Source organism: Leiobunum rupestre, chromosome 9 (assembly GCF_980474605.1).
Source record: "Leiobunum rupestre chromosome 9, qqLeiRupe1.1.hap1, whole genome shotgun sequence".
Classification (NCBI taxonomy): Eukaryota; Metazoa; Arthropoda; class Arachnida; order Opiliones; family Sclerosomatidae; genus Leiobunum; species Leiobunum rupestre.
This window is the reverse complement of record NC_143392.1, coordinates 37,401,661-37,416,507: the sequence shown is the minus strand read 5'-3', so window position 1 is coordinate 37,416,507 and position 14,847 is coordinate 37,401,661. Positions and strand designations below refer to the sequence as shown.

Genomic DNA, 14,847 nt, shown 5'->3' with positions numbered 1-14,847 from the left:
TGTACGAATACCTCTTATCTGTACGAATACCTCTTATCTGTACGAATACCTCTTATCTGTACGAATACCTCTTATCTATACGAATACCTCTTATCTATACGAATACCTCTTATCTATACGAATACCTCTTATCTATACGAATACCTCTTATCTATACGAATACCTCTTATCTATACGAATACCTCTTATCTATACGAATACCTCTTATCTATACGAATACCTCTTATCTGTACGAATACCTCTTATCTGTACGAATAACTCTTATCTGTACGAATACCTCTTATCTGTACGAATAACTCTTATCTATACGAGTACCTCTTATCTATACGAGTACCTCTTATCTATACGAGTACCTCTTATCTGTACGAATACCTCTTATCTGTACGAATACCTCTTATCTATACGAATACCTCTTTTCTATACGAATACCTCTTATCTATACGAATACCTCTTATCTATACGAATAACTCTTATCTATACGAGTACCTCTTATCTATACGAATACCTCTTATCTATACGAATACCTCTTATCTATGCGAATAACCGTTTCACTTACGATTACCTCTTATCTATCGTTTTAAGACGATTGGTCGGAAATTCAAATAATCGCCTATTAAAAATCGATTAATCGAATTCAAAGAAGAAAAAAACAATTTCTCGATTAACCGAATTGAATTTCGTATTGGGATTTACTTTTCTTTTCGATTTCAATTCTTTTCTGAAATTCACTATTCGTCCACCACTAACTCGAGACGTGTTATCTTCCCTCTAATGTACCGGGTGGGGGACCATAGACCATGGTACCTGCGAATCGTATCAACATGGTAATTCTCCCGACCGTATAAACTATGTTCCCTAGGAGGAGTTTTACAATCACCGTGTCTGTCTGTGGGTCCGTCCGTCCGTCTGTCTGTCTGGCCAGCGAACGCGTACGCATTTTGGAGGCCAAAATGTAGGGGTAAGAGGGATCAAGGCGCTCGAATCAAGGTTTGATCACTGAGTTTCTTGTTTGTCCAAACCGAATTAAAGCCACAACACGACGCGTTGGGAGTGAACTAAATCCCCTCCGAGGAGAGGTAATATCACGGGATTGGCCGACTTGTTTTTTTATAAATCTGAATATTTATATTAAATTATTTTAAAATTTAAATACTAGTTAACCTATATATATTTGGCTATTTTCACAAATAAATCTATTAACTATATAAAATTACATTAAAAATAAATATTTTCTTAAGCCTTGGCTTGGCTAAAAATTTCGAAAAGTTTTACTTGTAAAAATTGCCAAAATATACAACTTTAAACAACAGATATAGGTTAACTAATATTCTGATTTTAAAATATGGTAATATAAATATTGAGATTTATAATAAAAAAATACTTAAACAATAGATTTATTCAAAAAAAGGTGTCCTACGAAGCTGCGATGCAGCCACTACCGGGCCCGGCCGTAGTCTACGTGATTTATCACCATGAGGTCGGCGGAACAAATAAATTAACCGCAAAAATTTCAATTAATCATTAAAATTAGTATTATTTGATTTATACGAATAAATTATACGATTAAACAACGATTTAACATGCAAAATTAATCATTTTTTTCGAATATTTCTGAATAATTCTCGGTTATGGATAAATATAAACAATCGTATAATTTCTTATTCAAACGCCGACCTCTAACCATGGTCTACGCTATAGACATGGCCTGAGCAGTAGATTCGACGTACATGCGCACCTAGCGGGAATTTGCGGCGAATTCGAAAGACCAGATAATTTTTTTTAGCATGCAAGGGACTTGGTTAATTACGTAGATAGTGTTACAACCAACTGAAAAAAGCGCGTGAAAATGATTAATTTTACGAAATAAAATTTAAAAAGTCGTGCGCGAGTCAGCTTAGCTACAATACATTTTTTATTATCTTTGTGCCTTTAATACGACCTCTACTCGCCGCGAGATGGCGCGCTCTTAAAAAAGCCGCATCACATTCGAGACATAAAAAAATGAAATGACTACCAGCGATACATGTCCCTCGTGGAGTAGGTGGTCTGTGATCTCTCTAAGATAGTAATATCACGGATTAAATAGTAGAGGTAGTTCCACGTGCGAAAAATCGCAAAAATACCCTGTAACGTAGCCACCTGGTGGCGCCTGATTGCAAAAAGTAAGTTAATATTTTTTAAAGTTCTATCCGCGGGCAAACAAACCGGCGTGCTTGTGATATTCCCAAAAATAGCAGACGAATACGACAAACGCGGGATATTTTAAAACAAAAAATAGGTGGCGCTACAAACTCATATCCGGTTGCCCCTGGCTAGAGAAGAGGTCGAAGGAGTGGGGGAATGAAAAATAAATTACGTCGACCCAACACGAGCTTTGCACTGGGATGTTAGCTCGTGGAACCTAAGAGCAACAAACACAAGGAGAACGCAGCCAGCCTTTAAACACGCTAACGAAGGGTTGTGTACAAATTTCATTGGACGAACGTTTTTCGGAAAGGGCTAAGACAATTTCCGAATTTTCCCCTTCCGACGGCAGCAGGCGCTAAAGCATCTAACCAATGAAAACTGTACGCGAGAAAATGCACGACTTTTAACTGGTTGCGTTCTCCTTGTGTGCTGTAATATGCGTTATACTTATTATACTTTATGTTTTATACCATCGGTTAATTTCCAAAAATATATAAAAATGGTCGCTGGCGTAGGGGTGAGCTTTAACGTTAGCGTGGGCTTTTAAGCCGAAGGTGGGTAGCTGGGTGGGTCTTATCGGCTTAAGTTATCGGCGGGGACGTCTCTCCCTCTTTTCGTAATTGAATCTGAAACTAAGTGTACGTGGATTTACCACTTTTCGCGTTTAAAGATGACGAGGAATTATGTGGAGAAGCCCGTTCGAATTATGCTAAGTAAGTCTGGTTCGCTGCGCCGCTGATGCAAATGGATTTATGGATTTCATCAACTCTGCTCTGCTAATGTTCGACAGCTTTGAATACTATCATCAAGAATGAATTTATTTATACCAAGCGGGAATGACTAACAAGGAGAGTACCCGAGTTGTTTATCGCCGATTTTGTTCAAAGTCGGCCGTAATGTAGACCTATATGAGATATGAAATTTCCCAAAAGGAGACGTTGCACTACCCATTCGATTTGCCATGGCAACCGAAAATGTTTTTGACCACTTAAAACAAAAACATCTCCATTTAAAAAAGCATGAGATTTTCTCAGTTTCACGAAATGGGTAATTTGGACCACATTTAGGTAAATTTCCTCGAGCTTCTGTAAATTGGAACATTTTTGGGGTAAAATAAGGAAAAAATCTTATTTTTGTTTTAAGTGGTCTTAACTTTATTTTTTTTCCTTCAAAAACAATTTGGAATTTTTTTTTACAAATTTTCAAAAAGGGGGAAAACTGTTACCCCCTTCACGCCGCCGTTCTCTAAAAAAAATTATACCCCACCGAGGATTTTTAAAAAATTTGGCGCGCCGCGCCACCGCTGGGTAATTTTCGCGTAACGGCGCCGCCGAGCCAAATCAAATCTCACGGTTTACTAGTAAGCTCCGCCCTTTTTACTCCTTTCCCTTCACTATATAGTCTCGATATAGTCATTTTCTTTAAGTAGAAATATATAAATCCTTGCTAATATATCTACGTAAATTTGCGTTGTACCAAATTTATTCCAGATTCAAAGCTATTTTCAATTGGCTAATTCGTATTATTAACGGTAAAGGGACTCGTTTAAAATTTATCAAATATTTATTTTGGCGCGTTTATCGCGACTTCAAATCGTCTAGTAGATCTACGCCTGACGCGCGGTACTATCTCTGGCGTGGAATAACCGATTTCGGAGAAGTTTTCAAGCTGACGTTGTCTTCGGCGTCGCTTTCGTCGGTGCGATTTTTGGCCGATCGATGCGAGGAAGCGCACCACCAGTTGCTGCCGTAACAGTGTTTCTCGGCGGCGTCACCCCTGGAAGCGAGGTGCGCCGCGCGGCCTCTCCATCACCCCGACCAACTCCCGGATTTAAGAGGTTTTCATCCGCTGAAAGGCCAAGGCTATTACGTGTTGAATAGCTCTAACGCGAGGTGCCTCAAAATAAAGCCACGCTATCATACTCGCGCTTACGTATACGTGGGGATTTTTAGTGACGTCGACGCGGTGTCCCCGACTTAAATGGAAATTTATTTTGTTGCGCTAACTTTAAAATTAAATAAAAATTATTTACCAAAGTTGTAAAAAGTAACCCTATGTTTATAAATATTTTGTTTTAAAATCATGCTTAATTTATAATATTAAAAACGTTACATAAAAGTAATGGTACTTCATGGTCTATATACTTAATTATTTATGTATGTAGTTATATATATATTTATATATTTAATTATTTATGTATGTAGTTATGTATATATTTATATATTTAATTATTTATGTATGTAGTTATGTATATATTTATATTTAATTGTTTATGTATGTAGTTATGTATATATTTATATATTTCATTATTTATGTATGTAGTTATGTATATATTTATGTATGTATTTATATATTTAATTATTTATGTATGTAGTTATGTATATATCTATGTATGTATGTATTTATATATTTCATTATTTATGTATGTAGTTATGTATATATTTATGTATGTATGTATTTATATATTTCATTATTTATTTATTTATGTATGCATGTATGTATTTATATATATATATATATTTAATTATTTATTTATTTATGTATGCATGTATGTATTTATATATATATTTAATTATTTATTTATATACTTACATGGCGTACCTTAAAATTTTAATGGGTCTCCAACCTTTGGGAATTAACTTTTAAATTCCGTGATATTGCAATAAAATTAATAAAAATGTTGAGGATAAATAATCTTTCGTTTTCGCTAGCATCAAAATTCTTCTCAAGGACCCAAAAAAATAAAAATATGGGGGCCCAAAACTACCTAGCGCCAACACTGTATTTTTCCAAATATGTTTCGGAAGTAAAAATAGGGACGAATTACCGAGGGGCAGCTCACTCCAATGATTACTAGGACACTCTCGTATGATTAAATCATGATTAGATTAAAATTAAATCTGTAGCTTTGGCTGTACAAAGATTAAAAATGAATTAAATCATTATTACATTTTTAATCATGATTAGGATACCCTGTAACAAAGTGATCTACCCCTCGCGAATTACACGCGGTAAATTTTGAGTCGTGATTCAGTGTAATCTTCCGCGGTTTGTCAGGTAAATAGATCCAGTTGAAAACTGCCTCGAGGCTACGAAGGTAGACGTTTACATTTTCGGTACCTCTTCGTGTGAACCCAGTCCACGCGTTGCCTATAAATTTAGCAAAGGTCCACTCTCAACCGGAGCGGACACTGAAGCCGCAAATTCGCCACGTTTCATTCCGTGGACAATTAGTAGCGACTAAAACGGAGATTTCCAAGAGGTTAAAAAAAGCCGTACTTGGTTAAGTGGGAATCGATTTCGCGAGGTTTTGTTTCGCATTTCCCCTCTTCGGGTCATTAGGAACCGTTTCGGACACGCGAAAGGGTGGTCCTGACAACTCCTTACAACGATTATGAATTTCTATCGAGATTTTCGATTGCTATCGTTGTTGGGGCGTTCTTACTAATAGCAACTACACCGTGTTTGTGGTTTTATTTTTTTTATCTTAGCCCGAATGTTATTATTCCTACTTCCCCCATGCCCAAGAATTGTCTTAACATAGTCAATATTAATAATAATAATCAGCTAGGCTAATACCCTTGGCACCACCTTATGCCCAAGTCATCTAGCGACTTTTAATGTTTTTAAACAGGTGGCAGGGTTATAAAGCGTAGGAGGGTGGTGGCAAGCTCTTAATACCAGGCGAGCCTACAGCTCCTTACACTTACTATTAATGTTAATCTCTACAAGTTTTTATGGAAGGGGAAACCAAAGAAGTCGGGGGAAAACTACTTTAACCAGCGCAAACTCTACACAGAAGGAGTGGTTCCGAATTTTATGGGATCGAACCGGCTCTTCCTGCTGCGAGGTGAAAGCGCTAACCACTCCGCAACCCCACCGTTATTTATCTTAACATAGTCATTTTCCTTAGTTTAAATAAATTTGTTTTTGGTCACGTAGAGGTCTCAACGGATATACATAGCTGTACAACCAGTGTAAAAGCCTAGACGTTCCCGTTTATAACGTCGAGTACTTAAACTCTCTAATTATAGGTCTGATCGTTTACGTCTTGTTAGATGGTAAATTGAATAGTTTTCCTTGTACGGAAGGAATGGACAAGTTCGATCAAGGTCGCACCGACATATTTTCAGGGCCAGATTAACCAATAGGCCGAATAGGCCTGGGCCTAGGGCACCAAGCCTACAAGGGGCACCAAGAGGGTTCGAAAAAAATAAAAGTACAACACTTTAATCATTTGCTTTTCACAAAATATTTTCCGGAGTAATTTTAATAAATTCGACTACCCCTATGAACCAAAAACGTTTGATTGTCACATTCTCGGACGGACTGCCGTCTAGCCCCTGACGACATACTAAATCTGGCAGCAAAATGAATTTTCCTTCCATTTCTCAATTATAAATTGAGGAAGCGCCTAGCTCGCTTCGCTCGCTATTAACTTGGGCCTAGGGCCCCATAAAGTCTTAATCCGGCCCTGATATTTTTCATCCCTTTGATCAAGTACAAAATGAATAAACAAGCGATACTTACAATAGGTTTCTTCCGTTAACTGGACCACCGTCTCGGGTTTCAGCTTACTGTTCTTCTTCCCCATGATACGGCAGCAAAAATTCAGTTTGACTAACTAATAATCTAGAACCGTCGAAGGCGACAAAACCCACTAGGAATAATTATCCTAGTATTAAAGAACTACAACTACCACTTATTACGACGCGGCAACGAAGTCCTAACAACTCAAACCGTTCAAAGAGTCATAATCGAAATTTGACGTCCTTCAAGATGTTTGAACGATTGAAGACGGACGAATTAGAGCTGTCGTCCTCGCCTTACCGATCGCGTTCGCTTTAAACCAACAGAAATCCGATCGTCAGCTTTCGCTGGTAGCCAGCGACTCCCAACGAGCTATTGCCGTAGCGCGCTCTCTGTGGAAAGGATTTGAACACGAACCAGAGCGCCACCGCCGCGCCCGTAAGCGTTCTGCCCCCCCCCCCTTTATACGTGACGATTTTAGACGCTTTTTACCCGTTTATGATTATGGAGACCAATCCGGGGTCGACAGCCTGGTACTCCCGCTCGCGTTACCCGATTACCAGACTGTACCGTTGATTGATGTTGGTAATCTCGCTATTCACTGGTGAGTGTATCCACAGAAGCTTATAATTATTTCTCGTGGGAGAAGTAGAAATATAGGAGTAGAAACGTGTACTTTCGCAACTGTAGGGGCAAGCAAGGGGGTGCCGTAATCGGATATCGCTCCATCCTAAAACTTGCCTCGGGCCGGCACTACTTCGCAAGCTGAAAGCAGTTTCGAATTGGAGCGTGGAACGTGCACCTTGGCAAGCTGTAAGTAGTTTCGAATTGGAGCGTGGAACGTGCACCTTGTCAAACTGTAAGTAGTTTCGAATTGGAGCGTGGAACGTGCACCTTGGCAAGCTGTTAGTAGTTTCGAATTGGAGCGTGAAACGTGTACCTTCGCAAACTGTAAGTAGTTTCGAATTGGAGCGTGAAACGTGTACCTTCGCAAGCTGTAAGTAGTTTCGAATTGGAGCGTGGAACGTGCACCTTGTCAAACTGTAAGTAGTTTCGAATTGGAGCGTGAAACGTGTACCTTCTCAAGCTGTAAGTAGTTTCGAATTGGAGCGTGGAACGTGCACCTTGTCAAACTGTAAGTAGTTTCGAATTGGAGCGTGAAACGTGTACCTTCACAAGCTGTAAGTAGTTTCAAATTGGAGCGTGGAACGTGCACCTTGGCAAGCTGTTAGTAGTTTCAGATTGGAGCGTGGAACGTGCACCTTGGCAAGCTGTTAGTAGTTTCGAATTGGAGCGTGAAACGTGTACCTTCGCAAACTGTAAGTAGTTTCGAATTGGAGCGTGGAACGTGTACCTTCGCAAACTGTAAGTAGTTTCGAATTGGAGCGTGGAACGTGCACCTTGTCAAACTGTAAGTAGTTTCGAATTGGAGCGTGGAACGTACACCTTGGCAAGCTGTAAGTAGTTTCGAATTGGAGCGTGAAACGTGTACCTTCGCAAGCTGTAAGTAGTTTCGAATTGGAGCGTGAAACGTGTACCTTCGCAAACTGTAAGTAGTTTCGAATTGGAGCGTGAAACGTGTACCTTCACAAGCTGTAAGTAGTTTCAAATTGGAGCGTGGAACGTGCACCTTGGCAAGCTGTTAGTAGTTTCGAATTGGAGCGTGAAACGTGTACCTTCGCAAACTGTAAGTAGTTTCGAATTGGAGCGTGGAACGTGTACCTTCGCAAACTGTAAGTAGTTTCGAATTGGAGCGTGGAACGTGCACCTTGGCAAGCTGTAAGTAGTTTCGAATTGGAGCGTGGAACGTGCACCTTGGCAAGCTGTTAGTAGTTTCGAATTGGAGCGTGGAACGTGTACCTTCGCAAACTGTAAGTAGTTTCGAATTGGAGCGTGGAACGTGTACCTTCGCAAACTGTAAGTAGTTTCGAATTGGAGCGTGGAACGTGCACCTTGTCAAACTGTAAGTAGTTTCGAATTGGAGCGTGGAACGTGCACCTTGGCAAGCTGTTAGTAGTTTCGAATTGGAGCGTGAAACGTGTACCTTCGCAAACTGTAAGTAGTTTCGAATTGGAGCGTGGAACGTGCACCTTGGCAAGCTGTAAGTAGTTTCGAATTGGAGCGTGAAACGTGTACCTTCGCAAGCTGTAAGTAATTTAGAATTGGAGCGTGAAACGTGTACCTTCACAAGCTGTAAGTAGTTTCAAATTGGAGCGTGGAACGTGCACCTTGGCAAGCTGTTAGTAGTTTCGAATTGGAGCGTGGAACGTGCACCTTGGCAAGCTGTAAGTAGTTTCGAATTGGAGCGTGGAACGTGCACCTTGGCAAGCTGTTAGTAGTTTCGAATTGGAGCGTGAAACGTGTACCTTCGCAAACTGTAAGTAGTTTCGAATTGGAGCGTGGAACGTGTACCTTCGCAAACTGTAAGTAGTTTCGAATTGGAGCGTGGAACGTGCACCTTGTCAAACTGTAAGTAGTTTCGAATTGGAGCGTGAAACGTGTACCTTCGCAAGCTGTAAGTAGTTTCGAATTGCAGCGTGGAACGTGCACCTTGTCAAACTGTAAGTAGTTTCGAATTGGAGCGTGAAACGTGTACCTTCGCAAGCTGTAAGTAGTTTCGAATTGGAGCGTGGAACGTGCACCTTGGCAAGCTGTAAGTAGTTTCGAATTGGAGCGTGAAACGTGCACCTTGGCAAGCTGTTAGTAGTTTCGAATTGGAGCGTGAAACGTGTACCTTGGCAAGCTGTAAGTAGTTTCGAATTGGAGCGTGGAACGTGCACCTTGGCAAGCTGTTAGTAGTTTCGAATTGGAGCGTGAAACGTGTACCTTTGCAAACTGTAAGTAGTTTCGAATTGGAGCGTGGAACGTGTACCTTCGCAAACTGTAAGTAGTTTCGAATTGGAGCGTGGAACGTGCACCTTGTCAAACTGTAAGTAGTTTCAAATTGGAGCGTGAAACGTGTACCTTCGCAAGCTGTAAGTAGTTTTGAATTGGAGCGTGGAACGTGCACCTTGGCAAGCTGTTAGTAGTTTCGAATTGGAGCGTGAAACGTGTACCTTCGCAAACTGTTAGTAGTTTCGAATTGGAGCGTGAAACGTGTACCTTCGCAAACTGTAAGTAGTTTCGAATTGGAGCGTGGAACGTGTACCTTCGCAAACTGTAAGTAGTTTCGAATTGGAGCGTGGAACGTGTACCTTCGCAAACTGTAAGTAGTTTCGAATTGGAGCGTGAAACGTGTACCTTCGCAAGCTGTAAGTAGTTTCGAATTGGAGCTTTAAATATGTACCTTTGCAAGTTCGGGGTAGGTTTTCGCCAAATCGGGAAGTGTACACCGCATTTTGGCCAGCAACGTGGTTAGACTTGATTGAAATTAGTGTAAGAGCAATACTATAAACTTCTGGTATTGTTTAATTTAATATATCAAGTTTCACTATTAACTAACCGATATATTTAATATTATCGTTTCGATATCATCGATACCTATTTTGCGCTCCAAGTAATTTTAAATTGCAAAGGTTTCAATTGATGAAGAGATTATCCGAAAACAACATTCGCTTCTAATCTCCAGCGCTGTATTGTAATCCTCTCTCTTTTCAATAACGACTCAAGTAAGCCTGATTGGTGGAGGTATTAACGGCGTCTGCTCACTCTGATACACAGGCCCTGGCTAGATAGGTGGGAAAACGGTACAAATTATCGGGGCCCGTCAGTGACGGATTAACTACTACACGTACCCCTAGTTTTGAGCTTTATTAACAGAATACTTCAATTGATTCTACCCTCGACCCCGGGCTCCTAACCTTAAGCGTACTCTTGCTATTGATTAATCCGGCGCTGGGGCCCGTGCAGCGTGGGGTTCCCATGTTTGAACCTGTGAGTTCACCTCTAGGGCCCGTGCAGCATGGGGATGTCCCTGTTTGAACCAGTGAGTTCACCTCTAGGGCCCGTGCAGCATGGGGATGTCCATGTTTGAACCAGTGAGTTCACCTCTAGGGCCCGTGCAGCATGGGGATGTCCATCTTTGAACCAGTGAGTCCGCCACTGGGGACCGTTCCCGTGCAGTATGGGGGTTCCCAGGTTTGAACCATTGAGTCCGCCACTAGGGCCCGTGCAGCATGGGGATGCTCATGTTTGAACTAGTGAGTCCACCACAGTGGCGTATCTAGGAACTCCGCCCCCCACGCGAAAAATGACTCGGGGCCCTTTTAAATAGCACCGATTTTAATCATAAACGTTTGGGGCCCCCCTAGAACTCGGGGGGCCCCCCGCGCCACGGGGTCTGCGGGGACGCTATTTACGCCACTGGGGGCCGTTCCCGTACAGTATGGGGTTTCCTATGTTTGAACCAGTGGCTTTCACGGGGGGAGGCGGAATTAATGTTCTACCGGGGCCCGGGCCTGCTCTCGGCATCACTACCGATGAATGTGTTTTACGTTAATTCCTCTATATTAAAATGTTACATCGTTAAAGATTTGGCTTATAAATAATTAAATATCATAATAGAATGTAATGTTGGAATTTTGAGCCGTTAGCCGATGTTAACTTCCGTGGTTTGGCAGGTAAATAGTTCACATTGAAAACTGAATCGTGTCCGCGAAGGCACATGTTTCATTTTTACGTCCTTGATAGTTTCTTATCTCATATGAGTTATGTTTTTAATTTGTCAAATTATTGAATAGGTTTTAAGTAATGTTATTCTTTTAGAAGAAAATAATTAAAATGTATTTATCAGAATTAATTAAGAGATATTTAGATACAAAGTCTCTGAAGCTAGAGTTTTTCTAATAATTACGTCTACCGAGTTCGATATTTGGATCGATGTTACATTTTCTATTTATAAATTTTTAAACTATTCGTTATCATTTTAGTCGCGTTGGTTTTAAAAGCGAATATTTTTAATGATACCCTTAAAACATTTCTCCTGTACCTGTACATTTTGTAGATTTAAAAAATAGGCTATCTCTACTTGATCCTTTTAAATGGTCGAGCCCAGAATCGCCATCTATCGGGTTTTTGCGAAAGCTCTTTTCGGTTTTGCGAATCAGCCTCTCTCTCTCTCTCTCTCTCTCTCTCTCTTATATTTTGACACCTGTTACCTCGCCTGTCACGGAAGACCAACCATAAAATACAGTTTTTTCCTGGAGTTTCAGGTACTTAAACTATATCGTGCGAGAGGATCAGACAATTCCCCGGAAATATTCCGAGTTGGGCTTCGAACATTTCGGAACGCGTTATATTTGGCTATTTAAGGGTTAAGAGTACTATAAAGCCTTTTTATATTGATTCGAATATTTGTTAGAATATTTACTAGAACATTTATTATAATATTTAATAGAATATGTATAAGAATAATTATTAGAATATTTGCTAGAATATTTATTAGAATATTTATTAGAATATTTGTTAGAATATTTATTAGAATATTTAATAGAATATGTGTAAGAATAATTATTATAATATTTATTAGAATATTGGTTAGAATATTTATTAGAATATTTGTTAGAATATTTGTTAGAATATTTGTTAGAATATTTGTTAGAATATTTGTTAGAATATTTGTTAGAATATTTGTTAGAATATTTATTAGAATATTTATTAGAATATTTATTAGAATATTTATTAGAATATTTATTAGAATATTTGTTATAATATTTGTTAGAATATATTTACTATAATATTTATTAAAATATTTATTAGAATATTTATTAAAATATTTATTAGAATATTTATTAGAATATTTGTTAGAATATTTGTTAGAATATTTACTAGAATATTTATTAGAATATTTAAAAGAATATGTGTAAGAAAAATTATTATAATATTTATTATAATGTTTATTAGAATAATTATTAGAATATTTGTTAGAATATTTGTTAGAATATTTATTAGAATATTTGTTAGAATATTTGTTAGAATATTTATTAGAATATTTGTTAGAATATTAGTTAGAATATTTATTAGAATATTTATTAGAATATTTGTTAGAATATTTATTAGAATATTTATTAGAATATTTATTAGAATATTTGTTAGAATATTAGTTAGAATATTAGTTAGAATATTTGTTAGAATATTAGTTAGAATATTAGTTAGAATATTTAGAACCAAATAAAAATGTAGATAGAAACATTATTCTTAAGCTTTTGTGCCTAAAATTCCAATTTGAAACATCACAAATTTTAAGGTTGATCCAATTATAACGTCGATATTGCCCTGTTTATAGCAGTTATTTTTTATTATAAAATTGCAGTGTATTTTAAAATTAAACATTTTGGATGTGAAGTTCGCTATTTTAAATTTGGAGATTACCATGTTATTACTAAAGATTTGAACAACCTTGTTCTAAAGTATTGGTGATTTTTGGTTGATTAGTTAACAGGTTATACACTCATAACTCAAGGGTAGCTCTCCACGAATCCTGCGATAAGGGTTATTTCAAAAACTTATTAAATTTAAAATTGTCAAAACAACGTCATATGCCAAAGTATAACCGCAAATGCGCAAAACCACTCACTACGACGATGATGCAAACCATAAGCATTATTCCTCAAATAACTTTCGTAAAATATTTTATATGGAAAGAAAGGTACTGGCACACTTATTATAAAAAATTATAAACTTATGATGCTACTTGAAATAAATGTATTTTTTCCTTACAAAAGAAAGATTATGATAAATAAAAAAATCTTGACGTAGTTGAGATATGCCATGAGGAAGTAATTAGCTGTTTCATGATGTATAGCTTTAAATTATACCGGATTAAGCGTTAGGCACTGTGGGTTGAGGAACTTGAGTGGTATTAAGGGTAAAGTCTGTGAGTATCGCGCGCACGGCGTTTCTAAGGTTAATTTCTTCCCCATATAACCTGCTATTTTATTTCAATGCTATCAAACAGGAAAAGGAGAAATAAGTTACTTATATTAGGAGTGGATGCGTTTTTCAATCGTCAATTATATTCTTGTCTTTTCTGACGCCTGGATTTTTTTACAAGAATGAAAAATTACACTTTATTTTAATCCTAAATTACCTGACGTATTACGTCAGTTACATGGAAGTTTCAAGGTTATTAATTAATCAATTTTAAAATTAAAATGTTATACAGGGGCGTAGTGGCCCCTACAAATTCAACTTTTCCCACAGTTGGCAAACTTTAATTGAGCTGGAGAAATCTAAACCGGGAAGACGTTGAATGTGAAATTTGAATTCAATTTTACAACTCGGATAAGCACCCCCTTTGATTCCCCAACTCGGATAAGCAACCCCTTTGATTTCCCAACTCGGATAAGCACACTCTTTGATTCCCCAACTCGGATAAGCACCCCCTTTGATTTCCCAACTCGGATAAGCACCCCCTTTTATTTCCCAACTCGGATAAGCACCCCCTTTGATTTCCCAACTCGGATAAGCACCCCCTTTGATTCCCAACTCGGATAAGCACCCCCTTTGATTTCCCAACTCGGATAAGCAACCCCTTTGATTTCCCAACTCGGATAAGCAACCCCTTTGATTCCCCAACTCGGATAAGCACCCCCTTTGATTTCCGAACTCGGATAAGCACCCCCTTTGATTTCCCAACTCGGATAAGCACCCCCTTTGATTCCCCAACTCGGATAAGCACCCCCTTTGATTTCCCAACTCGGATAAGCACCCCCTTTGATTCCCCAACTCGGATAAGCACCCCCTTTGATTTCCCAACTCGGATAAGCACCCCCTTTGATTCCCAACTCGGATAAGCACGCCCTTTGATTTCCCAACTCGGATAAGCACACCCTTTTATTTCCCAACTCGGATAAGCACCCCCTTTGATTTCCCAACTCGGATAAGCACCCCCTTTGATTTCCCAACTCGGATAAGCAACCCCTTTGATTCCCCAACTCGGATAAGCACCCCCTTTGATTACCAACTCGGATAAGCACACTCTTTGATTTCCCAACTCGGATAAGCAACCCCTTTGATTCTCCAACTCGGATAAGCACCCCCTTTGATTTCCCAACTCGGATAAGCAACCCCTTTGATTCCCCAACTCGGATAAGCACCCCCTTTGATTCCCAACTCGGATAAGCAACCCCTTTGATTCCCAACTCGGATAAGCACACTCTTTGATTTCCAAACTCGGATAAGCAACCCCTT

At 38.8% G+C, this 14,847-nt stretch overlaps 1 protein-coding gene across 1 annotated transcript in view; it reads right to left on the bottom strand.

Moving 5' to 3' along the window:
* Positions 1-7,084, bottom strand: part of LOC149927348 (frequenin-1-like) — an 85,953-nt gene extending 78,869 nt beyond the window's left edge. The window contains exon 1 of the mRNA XM_090158044.1: positions 6,718-7,084. Within this exon, the coding sequence (XP_090014170.1) occupies positions 6,718-6,781 (64 nt within the window). The 5' untranslated portion in view covers positions 6,782-7,084. The remainder of the gene's footprint in view (positions 1-6,717) is intronic.
* Between the last annotated feature and the right edge of the window lie 7,763 nt (positions 7,085-14,847).